The 15,093-nt window shown below is 35.5% G+C and overlaps 1 protein-coding gene across 1 annotated transcript; it reads left to right on the top strand.

The window, feature by feature from the left end:
* The first annotated feature begins 250 nt into the window (after positions 1-250).
* Positions 251-14,602, top strand: MED4 (mediator complex subunit 4). Its single transcript, XM_006916440.3, has 7 exons — positions 251-417; positions 5,325-5,391; positions 7,800-7,970; positions 9,417-9,474; positions 10,577-10,663; positions 11,897-12,028; positions 13,896-14,602. Exons 1-7 carry the CDS (start codon positions 293-295, stop codon positions 14,066-14,068), a joined length of 813 nt encoding a protein of 270 aa, XP_006916502.1. The 5' UTR covers positions 251-292; the 3' UTR covers positions 14,069-14,602.
* The last annotated feature ends 491 nt before the right edge of the window (positions 14,603-15,093 follow it).

Below are 15,093 nucleotides of genomic sequence, written 5' to 3'. Positions count from 1 at the left end.
AAGCTTAAAATCCATTGAGAAGAAGCTTTCCATTCCAGCTTGCAGAACAGTAGGCACAGTAGAACCTGAAGGTGTCGCGCTTGCCTGTTCCCAGGCTCTCATTCCCAGGGTCGGAGGAGCAGCCCTCTTTGACCTAGCGCATGGCGCCGGCGCCCGCAGCCACCCTCCAGGCCACAGGCGGCGCTCTAACCGAGTCTCTCTTCCCTTCCTCGGCGCCCCTTCCTTCCGCCCCCAGCCCGCCTCTGCACGCCCGCGCACAGCTGCGCAGACGCCGGCTGCGGGTGTGAGCAGCATGGCGGCGTCTTCGGTCGGCGAGAAAGAGAAGGAGCGGCCCGGAGGCGGCTCGGGCGCGGCGGGCGGTAACAGCACGCGAGAGCGGCTGCTGTCTGCGCTGGAAGATCTGGAGGTCTTGTCGAGGTAATGCCGTGGGCCTGAGGGCCTAGCTGGGGCTGGGTGGGGAGGACTGACCCCGTCCGGACTAGCCGGCTCTCGGTCGGCTCCGGTTTCTCAGGCTCCGCGGGAAGGGAGACCCCGCCGCGCACTCCCGAGGACAGTGCATGATTGTCCTGGACCTGGCGTCTGCAGCCCTCCAGGACTCCGAGCTGGCATTTCCCCACCTTAGAGAACGTTTAAGTAATGATATTGACTCGATCCTCATGACTGTCAGAACTTTAGCGGTCCTTAGATATCTCCGGGTGTGAGTCCCTTCGACCACGGACATTATACACACGTTTAACAAAACCACCACCGGGTGCCAGACGCAGGGAGACGATACTGAGGGGGAGACTGGATGTCGACGAAGAGGAGCCACTCGCTGTAAAGGGGGAGAGACGGACGTGTAAATAGTGACTGGCATGGAACCGGTTTTTATCAGAGACTTGCGCTGCGGGCTACTGGAGCATCATGACGAGGCGCCTGTCCTGGTTGTAATCAGGGTAGGCTTCCTGGAGCAAAGACTGCATAAGAAGAATGAGTTCACCAGATTCACTAGGCGGCAGGTAGCTGGAACAGCATGTGCAAAGGCCTGGAAACCAGAGCACACACGATTTGTTGGAATTGTAAATTTGGGAGGGCTTAAGTGCAACGTGTGTGGCAAAGGTATAGAGGAAATTGGATGTCATTTTCCTTATTCTGTTATATTTCATGATATTCGCTCAAATTGGTGCTTTCCTTAATTCTCTCACATTCACTTGGATGTTAAAATTATTTTGGTTCTTACTTCTAAAATGTTGCTCAGATTTGACCTCTTGTTCCCATCTCTACTGTTTTACATCCCATAATAACTTTCTTAATGCAGCCTCCCAACAGTTTAGATGCCTACATGGGACTCCACTTTATCATTCTATTTTTCCCAGGAGCTTTTTTAAAAAGCATTGCGAATCACATTTCTGATTTAAAATATGTGTTAGGTTCTCATTGCCCAATGAGATAAAGTTCAAACTCTTTAACTTAGTGTGCAATAAAGCTATTCTCCATCATCTCTTACTCCATCCTCTTATCCTCATTTACTGCCACACCCCTCCACCCTTCCATATCCTTCACTACAGCCTCAGAAATGCTCCCCCTTCTAAAGCTAATCTCATACTTCCTCGTCTTTAGAACCATTCCCCTTCTACCTCTCAATTTGATGACTCATTCATTCATCCTTCAGAATTCAGCTCAAATGTCACTTTTTCTGTAGCCAGCATTCTTTGACAGCTTTAGAATAAATCTTAAATATTGTATTACCTGACCTACTAATAATCATCATTTTATCTGCTGTGAATTTAGTCCTTGCCATAGCAAGCATCACTTACCAGATTACTAGATCTAGCACGATATTAAATGAGATAATAAAAACACACAGATACCAGAAGTTAAATAGTTTATGTGTTTCATCCACTGTTTAGACTGTATCAGACTGAGATGCTGCCTGACTACAAATAAGGCATATGGAGTCTTCAGGCAACCAGTAGTCAGTACAGTGAACAAGAAGCTCAGGCACAAGGCAGCTGTCTTGATGTGTTACCTGTGTATAAATGTTTACACAGATTAATACAAATGCTGTTTCCTGCTGTTTTTGTTGGCTTTGTAGTTCCCGGAGGAGCCCTTGTCACTTTCTTCTTTAGATAATCCCGTCAATGAATACCAGCATGATTACTTAGTAAAAAGACCCTAACAAAACAGTTTTTATGATAAGTTTTTAGTTAAATTATTTATGTCTTTGTGTGACATGACTGTCTTTGGTATAGCTAATTAAAGCTTCATTTAGTTCATATTGAGGGCTTATTCTTTTTATTAAACACCAACCTCACATCCTATAAATGCTGACTGGCTAACCTATTGCTCTTATAAATAGGACCAACTGCCATTTGAAAAACAGTGCATTCAGCCTAACCAGTGCTTTTAGAATCACTGGGTTCCTGAATATCTTGAATTACCTCGAATTTGAGACTAAATTGAGACTGAATATCTGGATTTGACCAATTTATTTGTATTTTATTCTTTCCTTGATTACCCAATATATTGCATTTTTCTGTGTGATGAAATGTATCTACTCACTGAAGTAGTGAATCATTTTAAATTTTCCTCAAGAACCTCAGTGTTTCTGAAACTTTCTTCTTCATCTTTCCAGTTATATATGAACACTTGAGGTGCTGAGTCCTCTCTACTTCCTCTAAAAGAAGCTGTAGTTCCTCTGTTGCTCTTTTCCAGGAATTCCAAGAAGACTTTGATTTCTCATTAATTTGTAGTCCTCCTCACTAGAGCTATTGAAAAATTGGTGATAGGCTTCTTTTCTTTCTGCAGCCTGTGGTAATAACCTTTGTCTTAGTTCATTTTTCTTTTTCTCTCATTTTCTCATGACTTATCTTCCATGCTATTTTATTTGTTCATCTCTAAAGAAAGACTGGATGACAGTAGGTAAGTGAAAATTTACCTCTTTTACAATCCCAGAGGTGGTTGGTGGTGGTAGTGGAAGAGATGCCAGTTTGAGATTTGCCTCCTAAGACTTATTGAAACTTCTCCACAGAATGAGGTTGTTCCAGTATAATTGACTTGAAAAAGTCCCGTTGTGTGCCCAGATATAGCGTACATACTGATTCTGTGGTCTGTGAAATTTGTCATTATCCTCTGTATGAAATTTTTCTCATTTTTATTTTTTATGAACAATGAAAAGAAAAACTAACTTTTGACTTCAAAGTAGTGGGTTTGAAATTCAGGATATATTTTTTTACTGTTACCTGATTATATAGCTTTTCAGTATATTTGTTACTTTGTAAAATGATAGAATGAGGTAATCTTCATCTTTGGAAGAATTTTAAAAAAAGAAACATGTAGAGTATAGTTTAAAAGTTTTTCTTAGCCTGTTTGTAAATCAGAACTCATTGTCCCACAGAAACCATGTTGATAGAGTATGTTGAAATTTCCACACCAGTCTATTCCATTACCTCTAATTTATTTTAAGAGTAGTACAGTTGATTCTTGTTCAACTCAAGGGTTAGGGGTAGCGATTCCCCACGTAGTCAAAAACCCACTTAAAGCTTTGACACCTCCCAAACTTAACTACTAGTAGCCTACTGTTGACTGGAAGCCTTACCAATAACATAAGCAATCAATTAACACATATATTGTATGTTATTTATATTATATACTGTATTCTTACCATGAAGTAAGTTAGACAAAAGCAAATGTTATTAAAAACATTATAAAGAAGAGAAATACATCTTCCTAATCGTTAACTCTGGTTTTATTTTTTATTTTCTTGTTTATTCTTGTCACCTGTATTAGAATTTAAGTGCCATTGTTCATTTTTTTAAATTAAATTTATTGGAGTGATGTTGGTTAATAAAATTATGTCAGTTTCATGTGTATAGTTCAAGGATATGTCTTCTGTATATTGTGTGTTCACCAGCCAAAGTCAAATCTTCTGTCACCATATATTTGACCACGTTTACCCTTATCTAGTTTCCCTCCTCCCTGCTTCCCTCTGGTGATGACCAAACTGTTGTCCATGTTCATGAGTCTCTTTTTGTCATGTTTTTTTTTGTCGCTTTCAGTTTTATATCCCACATATGAGTGAAATCATATGGTTCTCAACTTTTTCTGTCCGACTTATTTCGCTTAGCATCCATCCATGTTGTCACAAATGACAGTATTTCATCTTTTCTTATGGCTGAGTAATATTCTGTTGTATTTATGTACCACACTTTTATCCAGTCATCTATTGAAGGATACTTTGGTTGTTTCCATGTCTTGGTCGCTGTGACTAATGCTGCAATGAATATCAGGGTGCATATATCTTTACAGATAAATGTTTTCAAATTTTGGGGTAGATACCCAAAAGAGGGATTGCTGGGTCACATGGTAATTCTATTCTTAATTTTTTAATTTTTTTTTTGAAGACCCTTCATACTGTTTTCCATTGTTTACTTTTATAACTCACACATGTAGAAAGTGCCTGGCACATAATAGGCACTCAATAAATATTTGATGAATGAGTGAAGACTTCCCATTTTCATATTCACTTTTTTTTTCGTTAATTAGCTAATTAATTCATACACAATGCTGTGAGGAAATAGTGGGGAAGGTTGGGTCCATTTGGCACCATCCAGAACAATAGTATGAGGCTAGCAGGAAGGAAGGTGGAATTACGAAGGTAAAAGTAGCTTGGCAGCCAGTTCTCCGCTGCAACTATTCAACTCTGCCTTGTAGTGTGAAAGTAGCCATAGACAATATGTAAATGAAGCAGCTTGGTTCTCTTCCATGAAAGCATTATTTACAAAAACTGCAGATGTGCTGGATTTGGCCTACAGACAGACCTCTGATGTAGTTTTTCTTGTGCAAACCACCCATAGTGCATTGGCTGCATTTTCTTGTTTGGTTTCTTTAAAGTGAACTGAGAACCTAGACTCTCTCATCAGGTAGTCTTAGGGCAGACTCTTGCTGGGTTTTTGACTTTCCCCTGGTTCTTCACAGTTGTCCTATGCAAACCTCTGTTGAGTCTTTCCAAGCATTTAGCTTTGGTTTTTACAGAAACAACTCTTTATGTTCATGATTGTATTTCATTGGTGTTTATGTAATGGATATCAATTTATATAATTATAGTAATAAGTAAACTTGCATAAATAGATTTGGTAACACATGCAACTGAGTCTTGGTGAGAGTACAGCTGGTGAGAGCTGAAGCCCACAGCATGTGAATTGTAGTAGAGCAGTGGCATGAGTACTTAGTCCTGTTGGTACCATGAATCCAGCAAGTCAGGTGGAGATCAGTTAAGAAGGTTCCTAGTGTATTTACTTTGTGAAAGTTTCTTTTTCTTTTTCTTTTTTTTTCTCTCTTTTTAGGGAACTTATAGAAATGCTGGCAATTTCAAGAAGCCAAAAGTTGTTACAGGCTGGAGAGGAAAACCAGGTAAGTGGCTTTTTTTAAAATTCCAAACCAAACGATAATTTCTGCAAGTTTCCTGTTTATATTTACCTTGTGTAAGAACAGAAAGATCGGATCCTTTTAAGTTACTTATTGACACTTTTAGATTGATATTTACTTTGTATCATTTACATAAAACAACAGTGTGCTTAAGAAGAAATTAGTTGTCTAAATACTGGTTCCTCTAATGCGACTTAAAAATGAATGGAAATAAAAGAGCATATAACTATTAATAAAGGTTGGTTATTTTGTGGATGTTGAATTTATAGGTAATTTTATTTTCTTTATACTTGTGCTTCCTGATTTTCTGCAGTGACATATTTTCTTTTTTCTGATTCAAAACTTTTTAAAGAGGGTAAATTTTATATTATGTGGGCTTTTTTTGGCCACAACAAAAAAAATTAAAGAGAAAATAGAAAGGATTAATTTTTTTAAAGATGTAAGACAGAAGAGGAAATAGTTTCTGATAGACCACTTCCACCCACCCTCTACCCCATCATTATCTTAATTTCATCTTAAGATATATTTTGAGGCCAGAAAAATCTGATGTGCTCTAAATAGAGAACTTGTTTTCTTCAAGGATTAATTCCCTCAAGAGGAGAGGGGGAAACCAGATAAGTCTATAAGTTGTAAAAAGCTACAAACTATAGGGATATTGGGGTTACTTTTTTGTTTGGTTGGTTGGTTGTCAGAAGAAGAAAAGGCCTAGAGATGAACGTGTTAATAAAAGAATCCCACTCTCAAACGCTTTAATTGATAACTTATGGGATTAATTAAGAATTTATACAAAGTGAGCAAAAAGTGAAATTTGAGTTTTGACTTTATTAAAACTGTTAAATATTAGAGGGATATGCCCATTTGAAAGCTTTTAGCCAACATTTTATTGGATATTCATATTTTTATACATCTAGAATTTTAGAGTTAGAAGAGACCTTAATGGTCTTCAGTATAACCTCCTGTGATTGAGCCGATGGTCTTCAGTATAACCTCCTGTGAGATTGAGGATGAATCAGCCGAAGGTGAATGGATGAGTGAAACTAGAACCTGGGTCTTTGAATAATTTTTTTCTCTACTCAACAGTAAAATCTAAAGAGACTCTTACTGTTCTCTGGTAGTATACAAAATAGGTCAAACTGTAAAGTTCTGGAAAGTTGTCATGGAACTAATATGTACTCATTTTGGTTAATAATTTTTAAAATATAGCTTTTATAGAAATGGAAACTTAGCTTTCTCCTCCTTTGACATGAGAAGAAGGGAAATTATAGGCCTATTGAAAAGAATATACTTTCTTCTTTTTTTTTTTTTAACTAAAAACACTTTTTATTTAAAGTAAATGCCCAACAGGATGCACTTCAGACTTTTGTCTGTTGTATTAGAAGCCCTATAAAAATGAGAGGAACTTCATATCAAAAATAACTTGAGGCATGTCTGTATTTTTTAATCTTTAACAAATTTTTAAAATTTTTAAATTGATTCTGAATTTTGATAGCCTTTTCCTTTTGATACATTCCCTAGTAGCACAGAAAAGTAAGGGTATTTAGATCAGATTGTATCTTAATTTTGTAGCGAGGGGCTGATGATAATAACTAGCCTTTATTGAGGTCTTCTTTGTGTACTTAACATACACTATTTTATAAATCCTCAAAACAACCTTATGTGTTAAGGTATTGTTATTATATCCCTTTTCCTAATGAGAAAACAGGCTTTGATAGGTCAGGTAACTTCCTTGTCACACTACTAATAAATGAAAGACTGGATTTGAACCCAGACTTTCCGTTTTCTGCTTTTTAACCTTCATAGTTTTTGCCATATCTGCATGGCACCTATTTACTATTTTTTGAAATCACTCTATTTTAAACCGTCTTGATCCTAAGCAGTTCTGTGCATGATATCCCAGGTTTAATGTGAACGTTCTATTTTTCTAATACTAGCACAAATGTGTAACTGTAAAAGTTTTTTTTTAAATTCTTGATGCCAACTAAAATCATCTCAAATAACAAAATTTGGGAGAACATCTCATATATATATAGGATTTCCTCCTTAGGCTTTATTGTGCTTTTATTATTTCTCGAGGAGGGGGCAGCATTATATTTTTAAGGATAAACAAAATTTTTCTTCCCTGGGAAATGGATAAACTTGTTCCTTTTGGCACATTGCTAGTTCTGAAAGACTAGTTTTTGTTTTGTATGAACGAATAGTATATAATTACAAAAAGAAGGATATCTTGATATTAATTTGTTTTCTAATCATAGAGAGGCCGTTTTTATTTTTAATAAGGATATAAAATATTTTGAGGTGTTAAAATTTTATAGCTCAGCCAGTTCACATGCTTTGTTTCATTGGAATGTAGCTTTTTAATATTCTTTTGTCTGCTTTAATCAACTTACTGACAGGTCCTGGAGTTGTTAATTCACAGAGATGGGGAATTTCAAGAACTAATGAAATTGGCACTTAATCAGGGAAAAATCCATCATGAAATGCAAGTTTTAGAAAAAGAAGTGGAGAAGAGAGACAGTGATATTCAGCAACTACAAAAACAGCTAAAAGAAGCAGAACAAATATTGGTAAGTTATAAGCTGGTTCTTTAAAAAAGATATTGTTTATTTAATGTATTTCTGAAAAATAAGTCTGTTATCACTATTTTGAAGTGGCAGAAAATTTGATTTTCCAAGTCTGAAAGTGATAACTTGTCAGTTTTGTTAAATGACATTTTCTTTTTTACTTATTATTTTCAGATAGTTTGTATTACTGTTGAACCTCACTTTTATTATGGAATGATTTCATAGGATTGAATTATAGAAGTGGGAAGCTTTTATTATGTCCTGATACAAGTTTTAGCTGTTAATAATCTAAATCTTTACTTCAGTTTTAAAAATATTTCAAAATCAGTAAAAATATGTTCCAATTTTATAAATTAATTAAAAATTGCATTATTTAGTTTTTCATCCTAAACTAGGCAGGATTAGGATAAATGGCAAGGACTCTAGTCGTTTCTTATTCATGTCTAATCTTTCAAAGAAGCAATTTATTTGCTATTATTTGCCCACTTATTTTACTAAATAGTAATTAATGTAATTGTTACATAGTGTAATTACAGAAACAGCTGAGTTTGATTCTCTTATGTACCAGACATAGCTGGCATCCTTATCCCTGATAAATCTCTTCAAAAATGTGTCAGAATGGGCTTCAGTATAAAGAAGCCTGAGTAGTTTAGCGTAAATGAACCATTCCTACTAAAGAAACAACCCCAAGTAATACTTTTTAAAAAATATATAATAAAACCTATTTGCCAGAAAGTAATACTTGATTACCAGAAGATATTCAGAAAATACAGAAAAGTAGAAGAGAAGATTGCCTTTATTGCCATTGCTCAGATTGTCACTGTTCACAGTTTGTCTTAGTCGTATTCGTTTTTTACCTTATTTTAATAAGCAGGGTGCTAAGTGGTTTTCTATTACTACTTATTAAAACTTAAGCATTTTCCATATAATTATGCCCTCGTTTAATTTCCTAGCTTTCTGTTAAAAATAATGTTTCAACGAATAACCTTTCAGAAAAGTTTTTTTCCTTCTGCATTTCAGATTTTATTCTTTAGGTTAGGTTTCCAAAACTATAATTATTGAGTTACAGACAGTGAACACAAGGATCTTATTTTATTCTTGAACTTGATGCAAGAATTGAATGCTTTTGGGGTGGTTGGTGATCTGGATCTCTTCTAGATGTTTATGATAGAAGACAAATGTTAGTAAACAATCCAATTTATACATTGTTTCTAATGACTGATTTGTGAATGAAGAGTGATTCGTGAATATAATATTTATTCTTTTCATTAAATATAACTGTGATGTTATAAATGATATCTAGTGCTGTTTCAGAATGTTACAAATAAATTGTGGGGATTCCCAAATTGCATATTGTTCCTATAGGATAAATGATATTGTGAATTAAGCCAAAAACCACGATTGATAAAGTTGAGAATAAACCATATTTCTCTTTTTAATGTTCTTTAGGCAACAGCTGTTTACCAAGCAAAAGAAAAACTGAAATCAATTGAAAAAGCAAGAAAAGGTTGGTACTGTGGGAACACTGAATGACTTTCTGAAAAATCCAAGTTTTGATTCCAACAGTCTGATGAGAGCATTATTAATCATTTTCTGCTTTTGAAAGGTTCAACTCCATTTTCATTGTGAAGTGTCTACTATGTTCTGGCCCTGTGCTGGGTAGTGTTGGGGAGGTGTCACGCCCTGTTTTCAGTTATAAGAAGCAATAATAAATGGCTGTAGAACTGAATATCCAATAATGACAATGCGTTTATAAAACTTGGGAGAAGGGGACAGAACTATGGGTTAGAAGCAAGTGGGATTTGAATTAGGTCTTATAAGACAGAATGAAAGAAAATATTTATTGGTTAATTATAGTGGGATTAAGAACATCATGAAGTCAAAACTAGTTATGGCTTTGGGATGTATACACATTTAGTGGCACAGAAGCCCAGCACGCCTTCCTATCCCCATCCCCTCCCCGCTTCTCTTCAAAAAGGCTTCCATTTTGGATCTTTTGGAATCTTTTTATTTCTAGATTTTTTTTTTTTTGTAGATCTGTAAATACAAGAACAATACAAATACATATGTGTACATGTAGTCTAAAACACGAATCAGGTCATGCTATACATAATATTTAACAACTTACTTTTTTTTACCTAATGAATATATTGCAGATATCTTTCTACTTTGGTCTACTTATAACCTTAGGGTCATGTTTTGCTGACAGTTGAGTGTCATAGTGTAAACTGCTTCTCTGATTTAATAGTTTGGACGTCACTGGAAGGTGAAACACTGTGTTTTCTGTTTGTGTTCACTGTTACTTTCAGAATAGTGATAGTATTTAATGGAAATTAATAATTGAGGTTATTGAGCATTATCATGCTCATCTCCCAGATTTGATACTTTACTTATGTTAGCTGATTTTTCTGAATGTTTTGTTCTTTAGTTTGGAAATATTTTTTTAAGTTTACAATATACATCCAGGTATTATTGGAGGAGGTAGGTAACTCAGATTATTCTATTTTCAGATAACTTAAAATTTAAGTATTATATGTAACTATGGTGTATGCATTTATAAACTTCTGCGTTTACTAGGCTAAAATGTTACACTCTCCTCTTGACTCTAGGTGCTATCTCCTCTGAAGAAATAATTAAGTACGCACATCGGATTAGTGCAAGTAATGCTGTGTGTGCCCCACTGACCTGGGTTCCAGGTAAAATAATTTTATTTTTACTAGATATATGTGGTTTTGAAAATTATTGAGTGACTATATACAAAAATAGGAAAAAAAGTCTTAAATATACAATGTATTTATCCTTAGAAACATCTGCCTCATGTTTTCACATCTTTAAGGTTTTAAAAGAAAGGTCACAGGTTTTATCAGTTTGGTTTTCTACAAAGCCATTGCCACTAGGGACTGTGTTTCCTTTTTTAAAAATGATAATTAATAATTTTTAAGAGTACAAGATAATATGTGTGATTCTGAAGCTATAGATTTATATGCCTGTAAAACCCAAGCTAGCCAGAAGCCAACTTTAGGGCCATTAGGATTTCCACAAAGATTGCAGCCTGGGAAACAGGCAAACCAAACTCTTCGGTGATAAAGGTGAAGCCCTGAGCACCCAACAGCAGACACACAGGACTAGAAAGAGCCGGAGTATGAGAAACAGCAAAGGGAGTAACAGGCTGCAACTGTATTGACAGTGGATAGAACATTTATGAGATGGAGACACTAAGGTAGAGCGGCAGTCTTTTGGGGAGGAGTGGAAGATGGTTATTGCATCCTCAGTAATTCCCTATGGTGGTGTTTTGCCATACTAAAATCACTAAGGGTAACTACAGTGTTGAGATGAGTAATCTTGGAGTTTGTGAGAAATATTACCAAAAAGTTGGCCTAAATCTGGCCAAGTTTTTAGCAACCCAAAACTGCCACTTAGTATAATTACGTGGTTGGAAATAAAGATTACTGGCTCCTGATATTCCACTAAGTTAAGGAATTAGTCTTTAAGTGACAAGATGGAAGAGGTTAGTTAGAAAAAGATTTTAATTTAGACAATCCTTCCAGTAAGCATTCAATGTCTTCTATCATAAAAGTGTGTCATGATCTATTCTCCCTCAGATCTTTTTGTTCCTATGAATCATCATTTTCATACTAAAAAATTCAGGTAAGTTAAAAGAGTCAAGATCATTTTAATTTCCTTAATTTGTCCTTTGGAATGTTTGCTAATAAAATGGCAGACTTTTCTCTTTTTTTTTCATATAGAGAATAGTATATTTAACAATTGATGGCCTTCATATTCCAAAACTGAATATGTAACTTGAGTTTTTTAAAGTGAACCAAGGAAAATCAATACTTCAGAGAAGGCATTAATGCTTATTTTGTATGTGGTTGACTTAAAAGAAGTCTGGGTTTTTGTATGTTTTTGTTTGTCTTTTGTTATTTTAGGGGACCCACGGAGACCATACCCAACTGATTTAGAGATGAGAAGTGGATTATTGGGTCAGATGAACAATCCTTCCACTAATGGTGTGAATGGTCATTTACCTGGGGATGCGCTTGCCGCAGGCAGATTGCCAGGTAATGTTAATTAGAAGAATGCTTTCAAACAGGCCAAGGTTTGGCCACTGAACAAATTCGAAATACAAGGCCCAACTCATTTTAATAGCTAGGTTTTCTGCTAATTTATCCTGCTCTCTACTTGCTCTGGTTTAAAGACTGTTCTAGATGGAGGTTTTGAAATTAGAATAAACTGACTTTTTCCTCACTTGTTAATACGCCATTTTCCTCAGGCATCGTGCCTCTTATTGCTCGGAACACAGCTTTTTTAAAATTGTGAAACATACTGTATAAGCAGTAAGAAATAACATGTTCAGTTTAATAATTATAAAGTGAACATACTCTTGAAAAACCCCCAAGTTAACAAAATGAATAACAAAGCTTTTTATAGGCTTTTAATAACTTTATAAAATAACCTGTAAGACTTGGTTCATTGTGAGCTTCAACTTTCCTCAAGTTTCACATATAGGTTTGTGCTATTCTTATATTTATTTTACATTCCCATATTTTATCTTTTGTAGGCGACTTGTTTTGATTTGGTAGAGCATTTACAAAGTTAAAAAGTTACCCTTTTAAGTAGTCACTTTTAGTATTTTACCTATTTCATTTTTCCCTTGTAATATTTACATTGTTAGAAACATGTTCTGAATAATGCTGTTTTTGCTTAACATCTCTTTGTAAGGATGTCCCTGTGTTACTAAAAATGTTTTGTAAGCATTTTTGTTAATTTATATAAGTACAAACTGGGACTGCACTGTGCATTAGTTTCCTTGGATAGCTCCTCATTTTTCTCACTGTGGTTGTATTCTTATCATGTGCCAGTCAGGGTCTAGTAAGGAGGCAGAAACCACATCAGCAATATGAACAATGAAAATTTAAAGAATTATTACCTAATATAGTAACAAGATACTAATTATTATAGGGTAAAGAGAACTGTTTTTTAAAAATAGAGGAATAAGAGATATGGGGAGCTACTACATCTGGGACCAAGGCAGAGTACCCAAGGGAAGGAACCAGCAGAGAAGAGGCTTCTCCCCACCCCCATTCCAAGGCCCGTGTTCATATCATGGCACCTTTGGTAGAGGTGGGTATAGCTGTGGCCTGCTGGATGGCAGAGAAGTTAGATGAGGTGTCACAGGCCAGAGCTGGCATATAGAAAATTACCCTCTGGGTTCCAGGGAGATTTGCTAGAAAGCCACCCTTTGGGGAAATGGTGACACTTACTGGGAAACCGTCCTCTGGGGTGCACCCGTACTGGGAAACTGTCCTCTGGGGTGCCACTGAAACTGGCTGGGGGCGAGCACCACTTGATGTCCTGCGGCCAACCAGGCACCAAGAGTAAGAGTGACACTGGGTCCAGGAAGGAAGCCTGTTCCTCAGTAGAGTCCCCAGTGCCCTCTACTGATGAAGTGTTAACATTGTGGCTGCTGGCAAAGGACATGTGTTCTGGGTCCAGAGAGAAGAGTGGGTTTGAGGCTTAAAAAGCAGTTTAAACTGTAATATATAGTATAATATACATTAGCTGCTTATAGTACACTATAAAGAATATGTAGAAAGTAACATATGATCTAATATGTGTGTATGGAATATATAGATAGAAGAAATATTTGTAATTGTGACTGTCTTACAAAGGAAAAATTATGTCAACTGACTAGTTACTGTGGTATAAAGTATGAATTTTTTAAAGATAAAACACAGGTTCTAGTTACTAAAACATCACTCTTTTTCTTGATAAATTTGATCTTCATTAATTTGGGCAAATGTGTATTTTGATTTCTAGCTTTAAAAAATATTTATTTTAAATTATTTGCATGAAGAGAAGAGTCATTTGGAAGAAAATTAATTACTAGTAGAAATGTTCTCATATGTGCTTCTTTTTTCCTTCCAGATGTCCTTGCTCCACAGTATCCCTGGCAGTCAAATGACATGGCAATGAATATGTTACCACCAAATCACAGTAATGACTTTTTGTTGGAACCTCCTGGGCACAATAAAGAAAATGAAGATGACGTAGAAGTTATGTCCACAGACTCCTCGAGCAGTAGTAGTGACTCTGATTAAAATGATATAGGAGACAAAAAGCATACAGAATTGAATACCATGGAATTTTGTTTCTTAAACAATTGCAAGCCTGTAAAAATAGCCAGGTAATATTGGCTATAGTGGAATTGTGTAGCCCATTAAAAAATCACAGTGGACTTTGTTTTTAAAGCCAAAAATCATGATTTCAATTATCAACTACTTGGTGAATATATAGAGAATAATCAAAATTTACTGTTATAAAAAAGATTATTCAGTTCAGTGCTATCTTACCAGGTTTGTTCCAGTTGTGTTGGACTTATACATAGTAGTTCTGGAAATAAGATTTGAGGGAAATGACTCATGTACATATCACTAATAGGCCTCCTAGAATTATTTAGAGAAGCAGCAGCAACAACAACAAAGCAGTAGATCACTGAATGTACATCATACCAAAATAACAAAAACCATCATTGAAAGTGAAGGTTGTTAACTTCTGTCACAGGCACAGGAGAAATTGTCTCATTTGTACTATTTGTAATTTTTGTAAATAAACTAACTTTTGTTTGTACTTTGTATGCTTTTTTAAAAAATATACCTTCAGTGTAGGTAAGAAATTATTTCTGTAAATCCAGTTGCATTTTATACATTAAGTAGAATTTTGGAGTGTGAATGAACATGATGTGATAAATACAATTGAACTAGTAATCACAACTAGTAGGTTTCGCAAAGGCTCATAGTGCCATATCTTCTTAGAAGATATGGAATGAAGTGGGGTTTTTTAAAATAATTTTTTAAAACTTAGCGTAATAATGTCTGATCTTAGAATGTTATAACAAAGGTTATAGAATATAAAACATTGTCTGTCTTAACCTTCCCTCTTATTGCAGTTCCCAGAAAGAATCATTTTTATCTACTTTTAACCTCTAGTGGTTAACCTCCATATTTAAATATATGGTTATACAATTTTATCTTGACTTACCAATTTTAGACAATTGATAAATTTAGACAATTGTCACTTTTTTCTGACTGCAATAGTAACACAACATCCTTTGTGGAACATTTAG

The sequence above is a fragment of the Pteropus alecto genome, unplaced genomic scaffold (assembly GCF_000325575.1).
Source record: "Pteropus alecto unplaced genomic scaffold, ASM32557v1 scaffold24, whole genome shotgun sequence".
NCBI lineage: Eukaryota > Metazoa > Chordata > Mammalia > Chiroptera > Pteropodidae > Pteropus > Pteropus alecto.
Note: the sequence above shows the minus strand (reverse complement) of the source record. Positions and strands in the feature narration are given on the sequence as shown.

Excerpts from the sequence above, each read along its gene's own strand:
- MED4 (XM_006916440.3), top strand. The coding sequence starts at position 293 with ATGGCGGCGTCTTCGGTCGGCGAGAAAGAGAAGGAGCGGCCCGGAGGC. Across the intron at positions 418-5,324 it reads GATCTGGAGGTCTTGTCGAG|GGAACTTATAGAAATGCTGG; the intron begins GTAATGCCGTGG and ends CTCTCTTTTTAG. Across the intron at positions 9,475-10,576 it reads AATTGAAAAAGCAAGAAAAG|GTGCTATCTCCTCTGAAGAA; the intron begins GTTGGTACTGTG and ends TCTTGACTCTAG.